The sequence below is a fragment of the Lepidochelys olivacea genome (assembly GCF_965140295.1).
Source record: "Lepidochelys olivacea isolate rLepOli2 genome assembly, chromosome: 8".
Classification (NCBI taxonomy): Eukaryota; Metazoa; Chordata; order Testudines; family Cheloniidae; genus Lepidochelys; species Lepidochelys olivacea.
The window spans coordinates 20629071-20654056 of NC_140418.1; the positions used below are offsets into that span (position 1 = coordinate 20629071).

Here is a 24986-nt window from a genome sequence, read left to right on the forward strand (position 1 = left end):
TGCTGTACAGGCCAGTGTTCCTGAAGATGCATGTGTCATGCACCTTCCCGGACCACCCCGCATTGATGTCAGTGAAACGCTCACGGTGATCCACAAGCACCTGCATCACCATGGAGAAGTACCCCTTCCTATCGATGTACTCTGTCATAAGGTGGTCTGGTGCCAAAATAGGAACATGCAATTAATTGCCTTGCACACTTGCATTAACACAGCCTCAACGGTCAACTTCCCCACTCCAAATTGATTCGCAACCAACCAGTAGCAGTCTGGAGTCATCAGCTTCCACACAGTGATCACCATACTCTTCTCCACCGATAGGGCAGCTCTCATTCCGGTGTCCTTGTGACACAGTGCTGGGGTGAGCACCACACACAGTTCCAGGAAGGTGGCTTTCCGCATCCGAAAATTCTGTAGCCACTGCTCATCATCCCAGACCTGCATGATGATACAATCCCACCATTCAGTGCTTGTTTCCCAAGTCCAAAAGCGACAGTCCACTGTCTGCAGCTGTTCCGTGAATGTCAAAAGCAGTCTGAAGTTGATCCTATCCATATCAGACAGCATGTCAGGCAACTGGGGGTCTTCTTCAGTTAGGATCTTCGTGATTAACTGCACGGCCATCCGCAATGTCTTCATGACAGTTATCAGAGCATAGGAGAGCAGTGCGGGATCCATCCCTTCACACAGAGATGGCGGGGTGAACAGTAAATAAGGGCCTTTGAAAAAATGCCACAAAAGAAAGCTGGAAACCCATGGAATGTTGGGACAGAAAACAATGCATCGTGGGACACTGAGCCTGGTCCCTAGATACACCGTGATCAACTCTGCCTTTCCACAAGGCCTAGTGGCAGAAGGGGTCGAGGTGGACTATGGTAAAGGTACCCACAGTGCATTGCTCACACTGTTGATGATGGTGTCCCAACTGTGGATGTCCCAACTGCTGACAGAGGGAGCGAGTGTGAACATGCAATACCAATTATTATAGCGCTTTTTGAGTGTCGACATAATCTTTGTTGACAATACTCTGTAGTGTAGACAAGGCCTTAGTCTTAACAGCAAAATGCAAGGTGGAACAGATTGTTTAGGGTAAGTAGTTAGCACCTATTGTAAAAGACCATTCAAGGTAGAGTGGCCTGTTAACACCTCTGCGTCAATACAAGATATTACCTCACCCAACTCAATACCCTGGGACTGACACAGCTGCAACTACACTGCATATAATCTGATGCATCAGAAAGGGTTTTAGAGAAAGAAGACTGCCACCTATCCCATAAGGGTATGTCTACTCTGCCCACGTTACAGCATTGCTGCAGCAGCACTGTGATGTGGGCAGGGTAGTCACACTTTATGGCCGGGGCAGAGCTCTCCTGGCGATAAAAAAACCCACCCCGAACAAGTGGTGGTAGCTTTATCGCCAGGAGCTGCAGCTGTCTATATTGGCACTTTTCAGCGCTAAAACTTTTGTTGCACCGGGGGGTGTTTTTGCACACCCCTGAACGACTAAAGTTTTAGCACTGAAAGTGGCGGTGTAGACACAGCCTTAGAAAGGCCCACTTGTGCAGCTGATCACAATCAATTTTTGCCACCCACATTGGGTGGCAGGGGCAGGGGCAGTTTGTGAGATGGGACATTTAGGATTAGTCTCCTCACCTGTGATTAACCCTGCCTGTGCTGGAAAGCTGTCTGAGCTCCTTGCTGGAGGGGAGAGGTGTTTTAGGTTTCTCCGATTCGTGATTCCTAACTTTCGACCCTTCCTTTTTTGGCTGGTGTGCCCCTCTCCCACGCCTCCAATTACATCTCCTTCCCCTGGTGACTCACTTGGAACTCTGCATAGCACTTCAAAACAATGGCATGACATTGAGATGAGGAGCATTTAGGCTAGAAAATATCAGGGGAAAGATTCCTGGATAGCGAGATCCAATAAACTGTGGAACAGTTTTCTGTGCGTGGTAGTATTATATTATAGCACTTTGCACCTCACATGTAAGATGACAAAACACAGACTCAGGTTGGAAGAAGGAATATTTAGGGTTGGCACAAATCTTGTTAGTTCCACCATTTGTGCTTATTTTGAACACTTAAAATATGGCAAAAAAATACAGTGGAGAGACAGCTGGAAGCCCATTTGCGTGGGAGATTTAAAAACTAGTCCAGATAAAGCTCTGGAGAAAATATTGTAGGGAAAATCCTGCACAGGACCAAAGAGATGGATAAAGATTACCGAGGAGATCTTTTCGATCACTGTGCTATCCAGCCAGACCAGATAAGCACATTAGTGGATGTATCTGCCAATATGTGATATATATGATATAATAGTCTACTTTTTGCAAATATGCTTTACTATCTTCAGCAGTGAGAATCCCACATTACTTTTCATCTAGTGCTCAAAAGTGTGCTAAGCCCTTTTGACAAACAAAAAGAAAAATGGTCCCTGGCCAGAGGAGCTAACAGACAATACAGATGAAGGGTGCTAAAAGATGAGGCAAGAGTGCTTTTGCTCTTAGGGCCCATCTCTGGACCATGAGCTTCTAGCTGGTGAATGGCATGACTTATTTATCCAGAAGGAAGTGCAGAGAGAGATGGGTTTGCCTACACGGAAACCAGTAACTACAGGTTCGGTTGAGAAGATAATGATCACCAGATCAGTGAATTTGATTGGCGTTTGACTGAAACCAAAATAGTGTTGGTGTTCAGCTCCACATTGCTACCGTCTCCTTTCTGTTAACTGGCCTGACAAGCTGTTGGTAATAGTTACCTAATATACATTTCAAGTGATTAATAAAAATGACACAGAGGGAAGGGCAAGTCTGCTCATCTGTGACCTGGTTAGAAGTTTCTTGGCTGGGAGCTCCCATTCGTGCTAGAGGATATTAAGCCTTCTATGTATTTATTATTGAGAGATTATGTAGTGCCAAAAATTCAGGCATACCTGCGACATGGCTTCCAGGAGTGACCTCAGCCAAGAGAGGCATTAATCCTAACAGAAATGTTGCAGTTTTCTACATCCCATAAGTGCTTCCAGCAGGCTCCCAGGCTACCAGTCAGTCAGTCTGTTTCATAATAGTGTCCGGCTTTCTCCCAGCTCTTCTCTGCTGTCTGAGATTTAGGCCACACTCCGTCACTGCTTTGGGCAGTTTAACATTACCACTGTAAAGGCGCTTCCATGCCCAAGCTAGCAATGGAATGTGTATCAGGTTCAAAAATTCATTGATCACTTCAAAGAGCTGTGGTATACTCCAAGGACATCAATATTTCTATTGGGCATTTTCAGGTTATGAGCCAGCAAGAAAGTCAAATGCAGCTTCATACATGATTAACCCTTACTTCTCTCCAGTGTCAATTATAATAGGGTACTGGAACAGTTCACATGATATAATTTGTGCTTACATAATGCTTTTTCATTTGTGGCTCTCAAAGCTCTTTACAAAGGGACGTAAGCAGTAGAATCACTTCCATTTTAATAAATGGGATACCTGTGGCAGAGAAGTATGGCAATTTGCCCAAGGGTGCAAAGCCAGTGACAGAGTCAGGAACAGAATCTAGGACATCTCACTCCCCATTCCATGCTCCATCCACCAGGTCACAGCTGCATGCCTAATAATGAGCTATAGGCTTAGCTTGCTAAGGGAAGGCCTCAAAGAAAATGTCATCCCCCTTCACTGAACTGGAAGTTTCACTCCCCAAAGACACACTGGAAACGTGCAGCTAAAGCAGAGCTCTCGTGTCAAGGTCACTCTTTCTATGAACTCCCCCTGAGCCACTACTAGGGTCTTCATGGAACTGGTAGATTTCTGTATTATGCCCCTTTATTTTATTTATTTATTTATTTATTATGCCCCTTTATTTATTTTATTTCTGTATTATGCCCCTTTATTATGCCCCTCGCTGTCCAGCTGCCATTCTTCCCCCTAATGCCAAGAAGGGGAATTAAGAGTCTCATGGATTCTTCCCATTATTTAAGCAGTCAACACTGATGTGAAGTGGGAAATAATATGTGCAGTTTGTGACACAGTGACAAGCAGACCTTGCTGGAGGGATAGAGACTCCAGCAAAAGAAAAGGAGTCGGCCCAAGGTATTATGCCACCATGCATACAGCTACCCTTCTGGAGGGCAGGCAATGGGAATGTGAGATTCCTGCACCACGGCTTGGCTCAGACAGTCACAGAAACAATATAATCACGAGGTTGGACGGGGGAGTATTGCAGTTGTGGATTCTAGCTCTTTAGAGGTGGCTGCCTGTAGGGCTGCACTGTAGCCTCAAAGGACAGTTCGAGTCCCTCCCAAAACCAGAGGAGCAGCAGGCAAGCACTGCTGCTTCACGGGTGCTTCTGGTGGCAGGGCAGGGGTTGTGTTTTTTTATTGGCTTTTCTTAGGGACTACTCCTGAGGTGTATGAAAGGGGCAAGTGAGGGCACAAGGGCAGGTGGGGGAAGACACACCTGTCCCACCTCAAGTGCTTGCAGTCACAGTTTCAGGGGAAAGAGCAAGAGAGTTTCCTTACATGGCATAAACCATGATCCACTCAGAAACAATTTGATTTGCTTCTAGAAATACTTCAGATTCCAAGGAGATGTTGCTACGCTCCTTGCTCCCTCATACCCTTTGCTTAGAAACTTGCAGCAGAAGGTTTCAGGGATTCTTTGGCAAGCCTGCAGACAGTGCAAACTGCACATACACATAGAGGGGACAGAAGCAGAGTAAAAAGAAAAGGAGTACTTGTGGCACCTTAGAGACTAACCAATTTATTTATTACTAGTTGAATACAGACTAACATGGCTGTTACTCTGAAAGTAGCAGAGTAGTTTGTTATCACTCAAGGATTTCACCCAGATAAAACATGAGCCACTCCCCAAATTGGAGCCTTATAACTGACATTTGGGATACAACAGCTTTGTTTCTCCAACAAAAAGAGAATGATTTTTTCCAGGGTCCCTGGTCAGTAACATGAAACACTTCAGCACTTGCCGAGATCCAGAAGCCTATGATCCTTCAGACACAAAAGGAGACATGTTTAATCCTTCTGAACCTTAGTCTCTGTCCAAGCCCTCCCAAAGTGGCTCCTCCTGCTCCCTTGCCTGCTTTACTCACCTGGCTCCTCCTCTTTTGGACACCCCCTCCTCGGCTCTTGCTTCACAGGAATCCAGCCTCTTCTGCTGCCTCCCTCAAAGCAAGCTGCCTTTCTTCTGATACATTGTCCTCTCCCAGGCACCAGTGTCTGTCTCACCCCAACAGTTTGAGAAAGGACACCCTGCTGCCAGCGTGCTCCTACTTTGCATTGTTTTCTCAAGTCCAATCGATGACAGTTAGCCTTGCTGGGATTTAAATATTGTGAAGAGAGGGGTCATCTCAAGAGATTTTCCATCTTTCCTAGGTGATGACCCTCATAGACCTCTTCAGGGCTGCTCAGTGTCTCAGACACAGTATCTGAGCCTACCCATTGTTTACCTTGTCCACCTGATGGGCTCCCAGCAGTACAGTCCCCTGCAAAGGCTGCTCAACAATTTCCCATCCACAGACAGAAGAAGAATCAATATTTATACAATGTAATGTCTCATCCTCCCAATTCTTGATAAGGAATCAGAAGTGGGACAGCAAATTCTCGAATAACAAATAAGTTGGACATATGTTATTGCTCTGTCATTTGTAGTTTCCTGCTGTGCTTGCATTCTGGTCACTTCCTCATTTAAAAGGTCACCGTCCATCTCATTTTAGACTCATTGCTAAATCAAGAGGTGTACAAAACACACAGTCCTACAAAGGAAGGAAATACAATTCTCAGGGAGGTGGGGAAGATGGGAGATCCTCGTTAAAGATGTCAACATCCATTTGAGTCAGCCATTGTAAATGACATAATGGCACAACCGTCCGCTTCCTGTTAACCCGCAAACACGTAGATTAGGATGAACAGCATAACAATTCCCCACCATACAACACCTTTCATTAGATAATCTCAAAGTGTTAGGCAAACATCAAAAAGCCTCTCAACACTCCTGGGAAGTAGGAAACTAAGTATTCCTATCTTCCTTTTACAGGTTGGAACAGTAAGGCATAGAAAAGTGATGTGACTTGTCCAAGGCCAATTAGTGGTAGAGTTAGGAGTGCAACCCAAGAGTCTTGACTGTCTTTCTGTTTCCTCTTCTACAATAAATCTGTTTCATCATTTCTCCAACTGGATGAACTAGTGGAACTGCACCTACAGCTCACTGACCTGGAATAGAAGGTCACGAGTTCTAGACTCCTTGCTCCCTTTGTACAGTTAGGGCTACACGGCAAGTTACTGTGTGACAAACCCAAGTATGAATTCCACACTGCTTCATCTTGCAACATCCCACGTGGATACTGCTACCGTGTGAAGTCCTGGCGTGCAGCTTAACATGATATGCTTTCAAGTGGTAGCGTGTTAAGCCATCCTCTGGGACCGTTCACTGTGCTGTAGCAGTGGAACATGGAACATTATTGTGTGGCAAGCTGGGACACTCTAGATTCACATACTGGCTTGTTGTGCAATAATTTGCCATGTAGACAAGCCCTTAGTGACCAACTGTAGATGTATGTGAGCACTGCAAGATGCAGGTTTGTCCCGTCAGACATGCGCAGGATCTTTTATGGAGAGAGAACAGGTGTCCCAATGGTAAGACTCAAGCCCTGGACAGAATGACGGATTTGGTTGCTGACTACTCATACTTTTATATGAAGGTAATTATTTTACTGTAGGTACTTTAGCCAAGTAGTTGCCTTGCAGTGGGCCATGAGCTTTCATTTGAGAAACAGTCACTAAAACCTAGCCAGTTACTTCAGAATTGCATAACTAACTCTATTCTGGTGCTCTTAACGCAAGTTATTTGATCAACAATAATTGATTTGCCATATTCACACATTTGCCATATTTGTAATGGAATCAAGGCCACACTTCCACTGCACAGCTACCGGCAGATCAACTGGGTTAATTATTTCATTCCCTCTAATTGTGAAATACTTGGAATCATTCTTAACATCACTTCTACAGAGTATTACTTAGGTCACATGATACACACTATTATCTCACTAGTTAGAACACTGTAATAACCACCACCATCTAGAACTAGATCTGGGTTAATTAAAAAAAGGGACAGATTATTTCTATGCTCTTAATTTATGACGTAGCCATGAGATGAGCTAGGGAGGACGTTAAAATTATGATGAGCAACTCCTGGAGGTCCTCAACCTCCAATCGATCCTGCCCAGGAAATACCAGAGACATTCAACACTTACAGCTTTATTTTCCTAACTGTTTGAGTCATTTGCTCAGTGGGACAGGATGTGTGTTTGTGACTGACAACTTAGCAAAAGCTCAGATATGAGACACTGACCTCCTTCTCTTTATCTATCCTTCCCTGCAGAGCCATGGAGCTCTCTTAATTTCTTGTGCCCTATCAGTCACAAAGACTTCAGGTCACCACCATACTCATCAGGAAGCCCCTTTTGAGCTAATCTCTGCTTTCTGTAGCTGGCAAGAGGTATTGCAGTTGAATAATGTAAGGTGCTGCTCTCTCCCACTACACCTTAGGCATGCTATTTCTGCAGGATATGTAACCTCAGCCAGGAATTAAACCTGAATCTTCCACATGGCTGTGCAGAGAGCTAGCCACCAAGACCATCTAGCAGGTTTGGGAAAAGGAACGGCCACATAATCTCCAGTATACCTAGTGGTTAGTGCTCTGACTGCCATGCTAGAGTTGAACGTGCAATTTCTTTCACTTCCCAGACCAGGCTGTTGCCATACAGAGCATGCAGGCTAAATCAATGGGCGGGGTCAAAGATACTGACCTTTCAACTGGGGAACAAGAGTTATTGACATAACTTCTAATGGTAGCGGAAATTTAAGGAGCATATAGGAAGTTTTAGCAACAAGAAAGCAGAGGAAGATCCATGCATGGGGTAGTCTAACCCAGGCACTGAGGGGAGTAGTACACAGACTTCATCTCGCACAGGCTGTCTTCTTGCCTACACCCATGTGTACACATACTGCACATAGCCACTCTGCAGTAGGGGGACATTAGGTAAGCAATAATACATGATCAGGTATTCGCTAATAGGAGGATATTGATATGCCTCTGGCTAAGGCAGCACAAGGCCAGAGGCTTTGGATTTTTCTCAGCCATCCATACAGTGCAGCTATTTCCATGCGACCTCACTTAGGGAAAGGCATTATTGCTTTAATGCGACTTACTTTATTGCACAAGAGGAGGAGAAAGATTGATGCAGAGTCTCACAATACAGTTGATACAAGCAAAGCAGGTAAGCTTATAAGCTCATCTGATATATCTGCACACACCAGTCCGTCATTATAAACTAGCTGCCACTACAAAATTTCAAGCAGCAAGAGAGATTTGTTGTAGGAGATTTCCTTATAAAAGACACACTAGAAGCCTGCAGGGTAACAAAACCTGGTTGAAAATTAATATGCACTTAAACAATACTTTACATCTTCAAAGCACTTGACAATTAGTCAATCAAACCTCACAACATCCCTGAGAGGTATGTCGGTATCATCGTGGCCATTTCACAGATGGTGACACACAGAGGGAGGCGAGCGATACATTACTCCACCCAAGAAATGCTCAAGGACCACACAGAGCTGGAAGTAGGACCCAGGAGTTCTGTGCTCCCAGGCCCGTACTCCAAAACACTACACTATGCTGCTTCAAATTGTACCATTAGTCTCAGGTCCCATAGGGAAGCAGAGAAACTTACTGTTATTAACACCTGCAATATAGTGGGTTTCCTAGAAGGGAGAGTAATAAGCAAGCAAAACAAAAAATGCCCAGTTCACCAGAATTTATGAACGTGGAAGTACCTTGTTGCCCGATACTCTGTCATTTCCCTAGATGGAGAGAGAAATTCTTCACAAATACAATGTCCCAGTCGCTACCAGTAAGAGATCCTGGTGAGACCATAATGAGCAGAAGTGGATTTTCGTATTCTCAGATTCCCATGCTGGTGGTCCACATGGAATCAGCCCCCTTCACTCACTTTGGTCATCTCACCCGCTCCCATCATGTTCTGATCCTGATTTTACTGCATTATTGCTCACAAACACCTACTCCCAGAACAATTCCCCCTTTTGCTTCCCCATCCCTTGCCATCCCACCCCATTGGGGTCACCATCTATCCCAGGGGTGGGCAAACTTTTTGGCCCAAGGGCCACATCAGGGTTGCGCAACTGAATGGAGGGACGGGTAGGGAAGGCTGTGGCTCCCCAAACAGCCTGGCTCCTGCCCCCTATCCACCCCCTCCCACTTCCTGCCCCCCTCAGAACCCCCAACCCATCCAACCCCCGCTGCTCCTTGACCCCTGACCGCTCCCTCTCCCCCCTGCTCCTGGTCCCCTGACTGCCACAACCCCTATCCACACCCCCGCCCCTAACCACCCCCAGGACCCCACTGCCTATCCAACTCCTCCTGCTCCCCGTCCCCTGACTGCCCCACCCTCAGAACCTCCACCCCATCCAACCGCCCCCTGCTCCCTGTCCCCTGACTGCCCCTCGGGACTCCCTACCCCATATCCAATCCCCCTGCTCCCCACCCCCTTATCATGCCAGAGCCAGCCATGCCACCGCGCTGCCGGACAGGAGCGGCGGGACAGAGCGCTTCCCGCACGGCGGCATCGCTGTGGGGCAAGGGGACAGCAGGGGAGGGGCCAAGGGCTAGCCTCCCCGGCCAGGAGCTCAGGGGCCAGGCAGGATGGTCCCGTGGGCCAGACGTGGCCCGCAGATCATAGTTTGCCCACCTCTGATCTATCCCAAACTTTGATAAGACAGTCTTGTATTCTGTCAGATGGGTTTCGAGAAGTCACAGCACCTGAAGTGTCTTTGAGAAGACACATCATCATGCTGACAATGTCAAGATGTACATCAGCTTGACAAGACCTCAGAGACTTTAGTTCTTGTCACTCTGAAGGCACTCTTAAGCCAGGAAACATAAATCTCTCCCTCTCTACCTCCCTCACCCACAAAACTTGCTCAATCACAGATAATCACACACAAAACTTGCTCAATTAAATCGGCTAAGGTCAGGAAAGAAGAGTTGTTTACTCTCCTTGAAATTTACATTTTAAAAATCAAACCAGACACGACTCAGGATAACCAGGGGAAGAGAAGTAATGTATTACTGGATGTAGTTCTCCACTTTCTAGCTGTTCAAATTTTGTTTTAAATTAAGGAAATCCCAAAGACCTGGCTCTAGAGATCAGGTGATCCTGAGCATTTTATAGAACAATGAATTACTTAATGAAGAGAGAAGGAAAGGGAAACAGAAAACACCATATATGAAGTAGGCCAGGGAGTAGGGTTGCCACCTTTCTAATTTCAGAAAACCAAGCACCCTTGCCCCGCGCCCTGCCAGAGGCCCACTCCTGCTCACTCCATCCTGCCATCTCCATCGCTTGCTCTCCCCATCCTTGTTCACTTTCACTGGGCTGGGGCAGGGGTGTGTGTGGAGGGGTGAGGGCTCTGCCTGGGGGTGCAGGCTCTGGGGTGGGGCCAGGGTTGAGGGGTTCAGGGTGCAGGAGGGTGCTCAGAGTTGGGGCCAAGGGGTTCAGAGCGTGGAAGGGAGCACCAGGCTAGGGTGAGGGGAGGGAGGGCGCAGGCTCTGGGGTGGGGCCAGGGTTGAGGGGTTCAGGGTGCAGGAGGGTGCTTGGAGCTGGGGCCAAGGGGTTCAGAGCGTGGGAGGGAGCTCCAGGCTGGGGTGTGTGGGGGGGCACTCCAGCTAGGGGTGCAGGCTCTGGGGTGGGGTCAGGGATGAGGGGTTTGGGGTGCAGGAGGGGGCTCCGGGCTGGGGGTTCAGTGTGTGGGTGTGGGGTGCAGGCTCTGGCAGGGAGTTCAGGTGCGGGAGGGGGTTTGGGGTCCGGGCTCTGGGTGGTGCAGTTTGCGGGGGCCCTGGGAGGCACTGATATCAGGGGGCCCCTTAAATAGCAGTTGCACCAGCGCTGCCCTGGCATTTCCCAGGCCTCAGAGGCTGCTCTAACGACTATGAATCTTGGACACATGGCTCGGCCAGCACACCAAAGTCAAAAATTCTTCCTGCTCTATGGAATGTGGGTGGGTGGGAGAATTCCCCACAAGTGACACACACACCCCACTGCTGCCCTGGGCTTGCTGCTCCCCTAGCATAGCCCAAATCACTGCAGCTCTAGGGAGAGCGCTGCTCCAAGCCCCCTTCTCCTCCCGCACCATTTGCAATGACCCCCTGCGTGTCCCCCCAGTTCTGGCTGCTGGCTGGGGCTTCCGCACCAAGCTGATGTCCAACTCTGCTCGGACTCATTCCCAGGGACAGTAGCTCAGCTTCAGCCCCATCCTTCCATGCAGCCCATTCATCTCCAGGGGAGACTGACCAGCTCACAGCCCCTTACCTGCTAGCCACATGGTCCCGAAACAAGCCAGGTACAGCAGCCCGCGGGGAGCAAGCTATGGGGCCTGTGGCAGGCAGCAGTAGCTCACTCTGGCCCCCTCTCCTGCCGCCTGCTGCATGCCACCCCTGGAGAGCCGGGCTGACTCCTCTCTCCAGGAGGCTGGGTAGGGAGGGGGCTGAAGCACTTCCTAAAGACCACAATGCCTGCTCTGCAGGGAGCCCCCAGCCACCACGGAGGCTGCTGCCCAGGGTTAACCCTGCCAGCCCCAGCCTGCAGCCAAATGCCTTTCCCAGCACCTCCGCTGGGATCCACCCCCTACCTGCTGGGGCTCACACCGCCCCCAAGCTCCACAGAGAGCGCTGCTGCAGGCCCCCTCCTCATCCCATCGACGACCAGACTTTTAACGGGCCCGGTCAGCAGGGCCAACTGGAGCTCCCAGGGTCCTTTTTCGACCGGGCTTTCCAGTCGAAAACTGGACACCTGGCAACCCTACCAGGGAGACACATTAAAACAAGTTACAACCTATATTTCACTACTATCTTTGACCACCCAAGGTTAAGATTTTCAGGGAGAGTACACTCTTGTGCCAAGGTAGTCGAACACTGGAAGAGGCAGTTCTCTAACAGGCACACAACAAAGCCTGACACACGTTTTAAATCAAGAGGTGGCTAATCAGTCCCATACAGCATGGGATACACACATACCCTGCACCCCACTGGCTGATTAGGTTCCTCTTTTTAATCTGGTATTGGTGCTAATTTAAAAAAATTGTTCTCGTTTTATTCAGTGCGTGTTTTTGAGAGGTCACAGACACACTGTCAACCATATTTCCAAGTAAAGTTTGTGGCAGGGACAAGAGGTAAGGGGAGATTTTAACAACTATGCCACCAGTACAGCGTGTCTCTGAATATCAGAGATAGGACCCCAGCTCTATTTCAGCTGAACAGAAAAGCTTTCAGCGTTAACCTTTACTAATGACCAGTTGCACATACATCGTTCATCTCTTCCAAAAGGTCGGTCTTGGAGTGTTGTAAGAAGACAGACAAAGCAATATGCCCATTTTACAGATGGGGAAATGGGAAGAAGTAGTATCTTGCCTCAAGTCATGCAGTCATTAGCAGAGCTGGGAACAAAACCCAGAGACTCATGGCTCACGTGCCCCTGCTTTAACCACTAAGCACCATAACATCATGAAATTTTGATGGGTTGGACACCACTCACCTTTAGTCAAATGTGTGTAAAACAAGCTCACTGCACTGGGCTGGAGTTACAGGAAACAAGTTGCAGCAAAGAGCAAGGGAACTCCTACTGTAGGAAAGAGAGGGATGTGCAACTGCCTTTTTTAATATACATACTACCCTTTGATCAACCATGAGATACTTTGAAAAGGGTTGGGTTTGTGTACAAACTACAGCCTGACTAACATATCCATCACACTCAACATGAAATCCAGTATGTAGCTGGAAAGAAATGATTGGACAGGAAAAGAGCAGCTTTCCCTCAAAGGAATGAAAGTTTTCCTAAGATACATCACTAAATGGAAAAGATGAGTGAATGCTTGAGAATTTTGTTTCAACGAGGAGGATTCCAAACACTGTTAAACAATGAACTGGACTACTGTAGTGGAATTAGACACACAACACCAAGGTCACAGAGGGATGATTTGGTTAAAGAAGGAGAGGTTACTTAACTTGTACAATAACTGGAGTTCTTTGAGATGTGTCCCCCTAGGTGCTCCACATCCAGATGCATGCATGCCCAGGCACTCTAGATATGAGATTTTTATCAGCACTATCCGCAGGTCTGCACATACACCCGAGTCATCCTCATGCTCCAGTACAAGGGTATGTAGGGAAGGGTGGACCTGCCGACACGCCAATTCCTTCTCAACCATGAAAGTCTAATGAGAGATTCTGAGGCAGAGGGGAAGGCAGGCAGTGGAACACCCACAGGACACACATCTCGAAGAAATCCAGTTACCGTACAAGGTAAGTAACCTCTCCTTCTTTGAGTAGTGTCGCTATGGGTGTTCCATGCCAGGAGACTCCCAAGCAGTACCTCAATTACAGAAGAGGGTGCCAAGGAGGTGGATTCAGTACAGATCACAGAACAGCATCACCAAAAGCCACATCAGTTCTGTAACCAAGCATGACAGCGTAATGCACATGGTAAAATATGTGCAGCAAAGATCTTGGCTGCCCTGCAGACATCCAAGATAGCCATTCTGAAAAATATACCTACAGAGGTAGATTGAGCCCTGGTGGAGTAAGCAATAACTCTTGGAGGGGGATGAACCCCCAAGGCTTCGTAATAGGACAAGTCACATCCTGAAACCCATTTAGCCAGTCTTTGGGTGGAGGTAGGACACCCTTTAATTTGTTCTGCAATAGAGACAAAGAGTCTAGTGGAAGACCTAAAGGATCTAGTCCTGTCAAGGTAAAACGCAAGAGCTCTTTTCACATGTAGTGTATGGAGGCTTGTTCCTTTTCTTGAAGAGCGAGGCTTGGGATAAAACACTAGTAGGTGAATCTCCTGATTAACATGGAATTATACAGTGAGGGTGTGGACATAGTGTCACCTTATCGCAACAGAACACTGTGTATGGTTGTCCAGACATCAAGGCTCCAAGTTCCCATACTCTCCTAGCTGAGGTGATGGCTATGATGAGGAATGAAGTCTTGGCCTCTGATGTGGAGTAGGATGTGCTGGCAAGCGTAATGAACCACTCTGAGGTCTAGTATATTGAGATGCAGCATCACCTCCTCAGGGGTCCATTTGCCCTACGCTGTGAGGTTCTGGGAATGCGCACTCCAACCTACCAGGCAAGGGTCTGTGGTGAGGATCCTCATGGGAGGAAGCTGTAGGAATGAAATTCCCATGCATATCTTTTGTGGGTCCTTCCACCAATTTAGCAAATTGAGGACCCTCCATGTTAGACAGTCAATTGGATAGACTGTGCTTGTTGGGGACATAGACATTCTCAGCCAGGCTTGAAGATACCAAGATGTAGCCTTGCTAAGGGTGTCACAACCATACAGGATATCACGTAGCCCAGAAGCTGTAGGCAAGCCCTTAATAGGGTTTGCAGGCTCTGTTATACTGTTGAAACAAGGTTGGACATTGTGGCAAGTCTGTCCTTAGGCAAGTATGCTCTGGTGGTGAAGGAATACAGAGTGGCCCCAATGAAGTTTACATATTGAGTGCCTGTGAGGGTAGACTCTTCTGTATTAAGGCAGAGGCCCACTAAATACAACAGAGGCAGGGCTTTGCTGGTTGCTGTCTGTGCCTTGAGAAATGAGCAAACTTTCAGGTGCCAACCCTCCAGGTAGGGAAAGACAATGATTCCCATCTGGCAAAGATAGACTGTGACAGCCAGTAGGACCTTGGTAAAGACCCTTGGTGCAGTGAAAAGGCTGAAGGGTATGACGCAATACAGATAGTGGTCTCTGCCTACCACAAAATGTAGGAATTGTCTGGGTGAGGGATGCAGGATGTTAAGTGTCCTGAAGGTTGAAGACGACAAACCAATCTTGCAGATCCAGAGACGGAGTTATTGCAGTAGGGTTGCCATTCTGAACTGCTGAGCATGGATAAAGGTTTTCAAAGTCCCAAGGTCCACAACCGGTCTCTAGCCTCCATTTTTCATAGGGCCCTGACACTGAAAATAAAACCCTTTCCCAACGAAGTCCAGTGGAACAGGTTCGATCAGATCCAGATTAGGAGGTCTGATACCTCCTGTCCCAAGAGATCCTCATGAGAAGGGTCCCTGAAGAGGGACGGGGATGAGTGGGAGGGCAGTAAAGAGCTGAACTGGATGACACAGCCTGCAGAAATCACCTCCAGGACTTAATCTGTCTGAGGTGACAAGCTCCCAGGAAGGTAGAAAATGGGGAAGTTGATCCCTATAAAGATGGAGGAGTGCAGCACAGGATCTGGAATGGGAGACAGTTTGTGATCCTCAACCAGTGCGTCAAAACGGACGATTTGAGGGTGTAGCTGACTGGGAGGTGATGGCTACGGAGGGCACTTTCTTAGTGAATCTACAATTCTTCCAGGGGGTCTTAGCCAGTCTCGTGGGCTGGTAGTGGACTGAACAAGATCATTTAGCTATCGGAATTCTGCTGTATTTTCTCTTTGTTTCAGATGTATAGATGCCCAGGGATTGTAGTGTTGCCTGGGGATCTTTGAGAGAATGAAGGGACTTATTTGTGGTGTCACTAAACAACTTGGGCCCTTGAAAGGAATGTCCAGAACTGTATTTGTACCTCACAGGAGAGGCCAGAGGACTGCAGCCAGGAAGCTCGGAACATGACTACTGTCACAGCCATGGAACGTGCAGCTTTGTCGGCAGCACTGAGTGAGCCCTGGAGAGATGCCTTGGCAACTGTCTAGCCTTCTGCAATGACGGCCTGAGATTGCTCTCTCTGATCCTGAAGCAGGTGTTCAATAAAAAGTGAGAACTTAAAATAGTGTGTGAAATCACACTTTGCCATCAGGGCTCGGTAATTGACTGCTATTAACCGCAAAGAGTCCTAGGAATAGCTCTTGCAGCTCAGAAGATGTAGACATTTTGGCTCTTTGTGCAATGGTGTTCAATGGAACCGATGTCGCCTGTTCTGTTTGTCAATGGCCTCAACAACTAGAGAGTTGGGTGTAGGGTGGGAGAAAAAGTACTCTGAGCCTCTGGGTGGAATATAATATTTTGTCGGCCCTTTTGCACATAGGCGGGATAATAGCTGGAGTTTGCTGGGCTGGGGCCAGCAGAGCATCATTGATAGGCAAGGCAGTCTTGCCCTGAGGAGACATAGGAAGGCTGTCAAAGAAGGAATGTTGGGGCTCCCATATTTCCTCCAACAAAATTGGTAGGGCATTTGCTACACGTTTCATAGGTTCTTGAAAGGCCTTGAAATCATCAAGATAAGATGATGAAGGAGGCATGACAGCCTCGTCTGGTGAGGAGGTGATTTTCCTTCCTCCTCACCAGTGGAGCTGGTTCTTGCTTCTCTGTGAGATGTGCCTGTGGGGCAAGGCTCGAGATGTGCCTGTAGGGCATGACGATTTCCGCTAGGCTTGGGAGTCCCTGTGTTTAGGAAAGACTGAGCCTGGTGCCAATGTCAGTGCTGCTTTAGGTGGCTTCTCACTACGTGGCTTCCTAGATGGTGCCATGGGGTCAGTACTGGAAGGAATGGGAGCCTCAGCGGTACCCACATTGGGACACAAAGTCTCCTGAGGCCCAGATCAAGGGTGACTTTCCCCTTCTCTTATCTCGTTCCAGAAAATTGGGATCCTTTTAATGTGAAGGTGTGGATGGTACCGTAGGACCCACAGGGTCTTTGCTTACTGCCAGAGCAGAGGTAGTCAGTGGATCCAATTTGCAGGGTCTGAGTCACTCCCCTGTATGTCTCAGGAGTGCTCCATCAACAGGAGTTTCAGCCTGTGCTCCCTCAATTTCTTAGATCTGCTCTGAAATGTTGAGCAGTTCTTACATTTGGAGGGGACGTAAGTCTCTCCCAGGTAGTGGAAGCAACATGAATGTCCATGGCAAGTCTGCAGGGTTTGAAGCCCAGGATCTTAGCCATAACCCATACTCAAGGCAGCAGATCAAGGCCTGAGAAAAAAAACAAAAACAAAGGCCCAGACTGGGCAAAGAAAGAAGGGAAGGGGGAACCCCCACAAAAAAGTACAAACTGTGCTAAATAACAGAAAAAAATAGTTAAAATAATTAAAGTAAAGGAAAATACTAGAGAATAAGGAAAAAATAAGCAAGAAGCATAGCAAACCGCATGGCTAGCTAATGAACACAGTGACACTCCACCTCAAGCTACAGGTGGTTGATAAGGTGCTAGAACGGCGGTGGGTCCGTCCCAACCTATATGCCCTCATACACAAGGCGTCTAGGGTGCAGGCATGGACCCATGGACACTGCTGATGAAAATCTGCGATCAAGTGCCTGGGTACATCCTGATGCAGAGCACCCATCGGGACACTACCCAATGAAGAATCACTTGGGGAAAAAAAGAAAAAAAAACCCTATAAAACAAACTTTCAATAGCTTTTACTTACATTTCAGTGGCTATGAATCCGGTGAGCTCAGACAGGAAAAGAAACAGTATGAAGAGACAGCAGCAGACAGAAACTGGAAGAGATAGGTGTGGGGGGAAGGATTAGTTTAAAAAACTTTCAAAAGATTTTGATTTGTTTTCATACACACACTGGTTTGCCACTGGTTCCCCCACCCCCCATTACTCTGCCCCCTAGGCATAGCTGGGAGCTACCACCAGGTTCAGGGGCAGCAATTCAGGTTACATCAGCAGAATATGATGGCACCAGTGGGAAACATGGTCTGGAATCTCAGCTCTGAATCAGAATGTAGGCTCCTGATCAGTGCCTATGTTCTGAGGGCAACTTCCAGCCTTAAGTGTAAGATCCACCTCCCACCCCACCTTTGACTCCTGTTTTTAATGTCCTACGTTGCTGGCAGCCAACCCTCCCTCCGGAAAGATTGCTCCATTATATGCCTTCTTCAAAGCACTTGCCAATGACAACAGGGAAAGAGGATCTCCTGCGGGGGGTCTGGAAGGAATCCTCCTCTCCCCACACTATTATAGCACTACACACTATCAAGTCACTGTCAAAGGCAGATTCATAGATCAGATGAGTCGATGTTCTGAGACTGTGGGATATGGAGATAACAGCATCAGCTCTACAATGAGGGAAGATTCCCAGTAATCCAGAGAACAAGAGACCTACAGTGACTCTGACAGCAGGTCTCTCAACCGGCCACTGGTGTGCATTTTCTCTCTAATCCAACTAACCTAGCATGTATTCAGTCCAGACGATATCTCATGGGGAGCCAAAAGAAGCAACCCTTCCTCTGTAGTTTGTGCATTAACAACTATTCCTTACCAGGACACTGCTCAGCCCACTGTGCAAGCAGTCAGCCTCATGTGATAGTTACAGAGCCACTAACCCACAGTGGGGGGGATGGGAGGAAAAGAGACTCAGGAGGGTAAGAGAGACTGTAAGTGCTTGAGGAGTAGTAGGGGAGCAGAAAGGAGACGCAGTGATGTGGCAACCACAGTCCTGACCTGGCTGGGATTTACATTTGTATTAAACAAGCATTCCCCACATTCCAGCTCCCGCGTGAATCACCACAAAGGAGTAGTTCAGGAAATGGCATGTAATCACAGAGGAACAATGAGAGCATTATGACCCCAGCTCACACTCCCTCAGTCCCAGGGAGTAACATTAGTGTCCTACCAGGGTCCTAATGACTGGGCATTCCATGGTAATGACCACCTCACCCCAAAAACACAACCACTGAGATACAGAGGACCGAGAACCATGTAGGGTGACCCTTCTCCCTCAACTTTATTCCACTTGGCTGATACAGCCTCAATTTCATCTCCATTCCCTCAGGGGACTCCCAGAATGGTTATGAGGAGGGAAGGTGCTGTAGCCACCATTGCTGTCCAAGACTGAGGCGAAGTTTGGAGGCAAGGAGAGGAAGAAGAAGATAGTTGAGACAAAACACCAAGATGGAGCCTAGATGTCTCAAAGCTTTGTGCCTCGTCCTTCCAATCCATCAGCGCTATAACTCCGTGGAAAGGCAAATTCCTGCCTTGCTTCCCCCTTCCTCAGCAGTGTCATCTCAGAGCTCACTTACTCTAGCAGGCGGAAGGATTAATAGAGACGTCAAAAGCCATTAAATGGCTCATTCTTTAAACAGGAAAAAGAAAGAGGAAAGGAAAACTAAGGCTGAGAATAGTAGGAAGATGTGGAAGGGAGGAGATACTTTAAGGGAAACCTTCACAGAGGCACACACACAGTTCCTTCCATCTCTGTGCCTTTGGCAGGGAGAAGAATTCAACATGCCACTGCTACCCCCGGAAGCCTCTGGCCTAGTGCACAACAATGTATTGTTGCACAACACTGGTGTACAACAATGGGTGTGAGGAGGGGAAGCTTTTACCTAGAGCACTGAGGCAAATTCCTAGGAGGAGAAGTACTGGGAGACCTTTGTTCATACCTAACTGAACCAGCACAAACTGGTAGGTCAGGATGCTTCTTATTCATAAGCAACCAAACAGCAGGGAGGTCAGGTCAGTGATAGGGCCACAAGTCCTTGGCAGTACACACATGAAGTCTCTCTTGCACATACTGCATAGAGCACATCAGTCAGAATTTTAAACAAATAAACCCTTTGCACTGAAATCACAATGACAGACTGGTAAGATCACCTGCCACTTACATGACTCTCTTCCCTCAACTCCCTTCACAGGCTTCCTCTTCTCTTCAACATCCCATTCAAGACTCTTGTCTTCCTGTAAAGGTCCTCCACAATAACATGCCAGCTCTCTCTGCTCTCATTCCCTCTTACTCAAACCCTGAGCTGCTCTCTGCAACACTCCATTTTTTGTAGGTTTCTTTCACTTCCATCTTCACATCTTCTTCTGTGCCATTATCTCTGGAACATTTTGCCTTCTCCCTTCCAGATACACCAAACATCTGCCCTCTTGCAAATCTTCCCTTCAGACCTGCTCCTCCACTGAAGATTTGCAGCACTACACTTAACAAATAAAGTAGAGGTAAATTGTACTGGCCATAATTAGTGAGTTTGGGTGCCCAGTCTGAGCTACCTTGCAGGGGCTTGATTTTTAGAGGACAAGGGCTCAGCACTTTCAGAAAAAATCATGCAGCTTCTGAAAAATCACGCAGCTGAAGTTGTGCACCCAAAAATAACTAAGTCACTTTGGAAAATGTGGGCTACTATATAATTACATGCATGCTGTTTGGAAACCAGACCTTCATCTGAACATCCTGTGTACCGGAACTGTATTGTCTGTCTAATTTATAACGGAAGCCTTTCAGGCACAGAACATAAATTCCTCTATACTTACAGAATACCAAGCACATAGAATATTCCCATAATGAAGGCTTGCACAAATTTACTTCAGTCAGTTATTTAACAAGGGAAACCTTTATCTGCCTCTACATGAATGCACGATTCCCTAGGTCACACATTTGTTATGCTTGGAATAGTAGTTAAAAGACTAGAGGCAGATTAAGAAGATAACTGCTTTATTACAATGGTTAATTCAATTGTGGGAGCATGCGTACTGCAGTGTTCCCCCAGAGCTGTTAAGAACCAGCTCTGACCTGTTGTCATAGAAATCCACCTACAAAACTCCAAATATATTAAAGTTTAAAAGCATTACTAGCATTGGAACACGCTGCTATTGGCTGACCAGAAAACTTAAGTAGAGCTGAGTGAGAAACTGTTTTCCCCTTTGTAAAAGTTTGAGGGGTGTGTTTGTTTTTTAAATTTCCATATTCAATTGAGATGAAAAGTCAAAGTCTCAAACGTTCACAAACCAAAAATGCAAAACAAAATTAGTTCGGGTCAAAATGTTTAGGTTTTGATTATTCTTTTACTCTACTTCGCTTAATTTTTAAAACAAAAATTGTTTCAAAACAGAAAACTAATCTTTCATTTAGAAAATGTCAAAACAGACATTGACTATTTCTAACCTTTTTTTCAAAAGCTTTCAATCAAGAAATTGGTTGAAACAAACCCCTTCCTCATGAGAAGTTTGGGTTTAGACAAATTGTCATTTTTCAACTAAAAAACTTTGTCAAAAAATTCCTGACCAGCTCTAACCTGGAGGATAGGATGCTTGCTAAGCAAATGTTCAGGACTGCCTTCTTCAAGCTAACTTGATGCAACAAGCACCTCCATCTATGCACCCCAGCCCCTTTTTTCCATCCCCTTTAAAAAAATAAAATAAAAAGATGAAATTCAAAGCAAAAGCAGATTAATGTTTAATTAATGAATGCATATTGAGAACATAGATGCAGGTCTATATTATGGCATACACCAACAGCAGGTATATGTACAATTATACAAACTGCTAGGAAGCGCAAGGAGGGGTCAAGTCCCAGTGGCCATGCAAGTCATAACAGATATTTCCTGATGTGTATTAAAACTCCAGCCTCCACACAGTATTGCTGTAGAACATTACCCAGCCCTGGTCTACACTAGGAGTTTAGGTCGAATTTAGCAGTGTTAAATCAATGTAAACCTGCACCTGTCCACATGATGAAGCCCTTTTTTTCCAACTTAAAGGGCTCTTAAAATCGATTTCCTTAATCCACCTCTGACAAGTAGATTAGCGCTTAAATCGGCCTTGCCGGGTCGAATTTGGGGTACTGTGGATGCAATTAGACGGTATTGGCCTCTGGGAGCTATCCCAGAGTGCTCTATTGTGACCGCTCTGGACAGCACTCTCAACTTAGATGCACTAGCCAGGTAGACAGGAAAAGGCCCGTGAACTTTTGAATTTCAATTTCCTGTTTGCATGGTCACCTGCAGCTTGCCACGCTGGCCAGAGTTCATCAGCAGAGGTGACCATGCAGAGCTCATCAGCAGAGGTGACTATGATGGAGTCCCAGAATCGCAAAAGAGCTCCAGCATGGACCGAACAGGAAGTACGTGATCTGATCGCTGTATGGGGAGAGAAATCTGTGCTATCAGAACTACGTTCCAGTTTTCGAAATGCCAAAACGTTTGTCAAAATCTCCCAGGGCATGAAGGACAGAGGCCAGAACAGGGACCCGAAGCAATGCTGCGTGAAACTTAAGGAGCTGAGGCAAGCCTACCAGAAAACCAGAGAGGCAAAAGGCCGCTCCGGGTCAGAGCCCCAAACATGCCGCTTCTATGATGAGCTGCATGCCATTTTAGGAGGTTCAGCCACCACGACCCCAACCGTGTTGTTTGACTCCTTCAATGGAGATGGAGGCAACACAGAAGCAGGTTTTGGGGACGAGGAAGATGATGATGATGAAATTGTAGATAGCTCACAGCAAGCAAGCGGAGAAACCGGTTTTCCCGACAGCTAGGAACTGTTTCTCACCCTGGACCTGGAGGCAGTCCCCCCCGAACTCACCCAAGGCTGCCTCCCAGACCCGCAGGCGGAGAAGGGACCTCTGGTGAGTGTACCTTTTAAAATACTATACATGGTTTAAAAGCAAGCACGTTTAATGATTAATTTGCCCTGGCATTTGCGGCTCTCCTGGATGTACGCCCAAAGCCTTTCGTTTCTGGGGAGGGCAGCCTTATTCCACCCACCATGGTAGGACACTTTACCACACCAGGCCAGTAGCACGTACTCAGGAATCACTGTAGAACAAAGCATTGCAGTGTATGTTTGCTGGCGTTCAAACAACATCCGTTCTTTATCTCTCTGTGTTATCCTCAGAAGAGTGATATCATTCATGGTCACCTGGTTGAAATAGGGTGCTTTTCTTAAGGGGACATGCAGAGGTGCCCGTTTCTGCTGGACTGTTTGCCTGTGGCTGAACAGAAATATTCCCCACTGTTAGCCAGGGGCGGGGATGAGGGGCTAGCCACTTGGTGTGGGGAGGCAAAATGCGACCTTGGAACGAAAGCACATGTGCTGTGTCTGTAATGTTAACAGCAAGGTTTACCGTGAAAGAGTGTAGCCATTGTTCTAGAAAATGTGTCTTTTTAAATACCACTGCCTCTTTTTTTTTCTCCACCAGCTTCATGTGTTTCAATGATCACAGGATCTTCTCCTTCCCAGAGGCTAGTGAAGATTAGAAGGCGAAAAAAACGCACTCGTGATGAAATGTTCTCTGAGCTCATGGTATCCTCCCACACTGACATAGCACCGATGACTGTATGGAGGCAGACAATGTCAGAGTGCAGGAAAGCACAATATGATCGGGTGGAGAGGTGGTGGGCTGAAGAGAGTAAGTGGCAGACTGAAGAGAGGGCTGAAGCTCAAATGTGGCGGTAGCGTGATGAGAGGAGGCAGGATTCAATGCTGAGGCTGCTGGAGGACCAAACCAATATGCTCCAGCGTATGGTTGAGCTGCAGGAAAGGCAGCAGGAGCACAGACCGCCGCTACAGCCCCTGTGTAACCAACCGCCCTCCTCCCCAAGTTCCATAGCCTCCTCAGCCAGATGCCCAAGAACGTGGGTGGGGGGCCTCCGGCCACTCCACCCCAGAGGATTGCCCAAGCTACAGAAGGCTGGCATTCAATAAGTTTTAAAGTTTTAAACTTTTAAAGTGCTGTGTGGCCTTGTCCTTCCCTCCTCCACCACCCCTCCCGGGCTACCTTGGTAGTTATCCCCCTATTTGTGTGATGAATGAATAAAGAATGCATGAATGTGAAGCAACAATGACTTTATTGCCTCTGACAACGGTGATCAAAGGGAAGAGGGGAGGGTGGTTAGCTTACAGGGAAGTAGAGTGAACCAAGGGGCGGTGGGTTTCATCATGGAGAAACAAACAGAACTTTCACACCGTAGCCTGTCCAGTCATGAAACTGGTTTTCAAAGCTTCTCTGATGCGCACCGCGCCCTCCTGTGCTCTTCTAACCACCCTGGTGTCTGGCTGTACGAAACCAGCAGCCAGGCGATTTGCCTCAACCTCCCACCCTGCCATAAATGTCTCCCCCTTACTCTCACAGATATTATGGAGTGCACAGCAAGTAGTAATAACAGTGGGACTATTGGTTTCACTGAGGTCTAACCGAGTCAGTAAACTGCGCCTGCGCGCTTTTAAACGTTCAAATGCACATTCTACCACCATTCTGCACTTGCTCAGCCTATAGTTGAACAGCTCCTTACTACTATCCAGGGTGCCTGTGTACTGCTTCATGAGCCAGGGCATTAAGGGGTAGGTTGGGTCCCCAAGGATACATATAGGCATTTCAACGTCCCCAACGGTTATTTTCTGGTCTAGGAATAAAGTCCCTTCCTGCAGCTTTTGAAACAGACCAGAGTTCCTGAAGATGCGAGCGTCATGTACCTTTCCCGGCCATCCCACGTTGATGTTGGTGAAACACGCCTTGTGATCCACCAGAGCTTGCAGCACTATTGAAAAGTACCCCTTGCGGTTTATGTACTCGCCGACTTGGTGCTCCGGTCGGGATAGGGATATGGGTTCCATCTGTGGCTCCACCACAGTTAGAGAATCCCATTGCAGCAAAGCCATCCACTATCACCTGCACATTTCCCAGGGTCATTACCCTGGATATCAGCAGATCTTTGATTGCGTTGGCTACTTACATCACAGCAGCCCCCACAGTAGATTTGCCGCTCCAAATTGATTCCCAACTGACCAGTAGCTGTCTGGTGTTGCAAGCTTCCACAGGGCTATTGCCACTTGCTTCTCAACTGTGAGGGCTGTTCTCATCTTGGTATTCTTGGGCCTCAGGGCAGGGGAAAGCAAGTCACAAAGTTCCATAAAAGTGCCCTTACGCATGCGAAAGTTTTGCAACCACTGGGAATCGTCCCACACCTGCAACACTATGCGGTCCCACAAGTCTGTGCTTGTTTCCCGAGCCCAGAATCGGCGTTCCACCACATGAACCTGCCCCATTAGCACCATGATGCCCACATTGCCAGGGTCCCTGCTTTGACAGAAGTCTGTGTCCATGTCCTCATCACTCAGGTTACTGCGCTGACATCGCCTACTCGCCCAGTATCGCTTTGCCAGGTTCCGGTGCTGCATATACTGCTGGATAATGCGCGTGATGTTTAATGTGCTCCTAATTGCCAAAGTGATCTG

General features: G+C 47.4%; 1 protein-coding gene across 2 annotated transcripts in view; it reads right to left on the bottom strand.

Annotated features, from left to right (window-relative positions):
• ERGIC1 (endoplasmic reticulum-golgi intermediate compartment 1) overlaps positions 1-24986 on the bottom strand; it is a 101402-nt gene that overhangs the window by 33295 nt on the left and 43121 nt on the right. For both annotated transcript variants that reach the window (XM_084636224.1, XM_084636223.1), the window contains one exon: positions 17452-17524. In XM_084636224.1, the coding sequence (XP_084492350.1) occupies positions 17452-17524 (73 nt within the window). The remainder of the gene's footprint in view (positions 1-17451; positions 17525-24986) is intronic.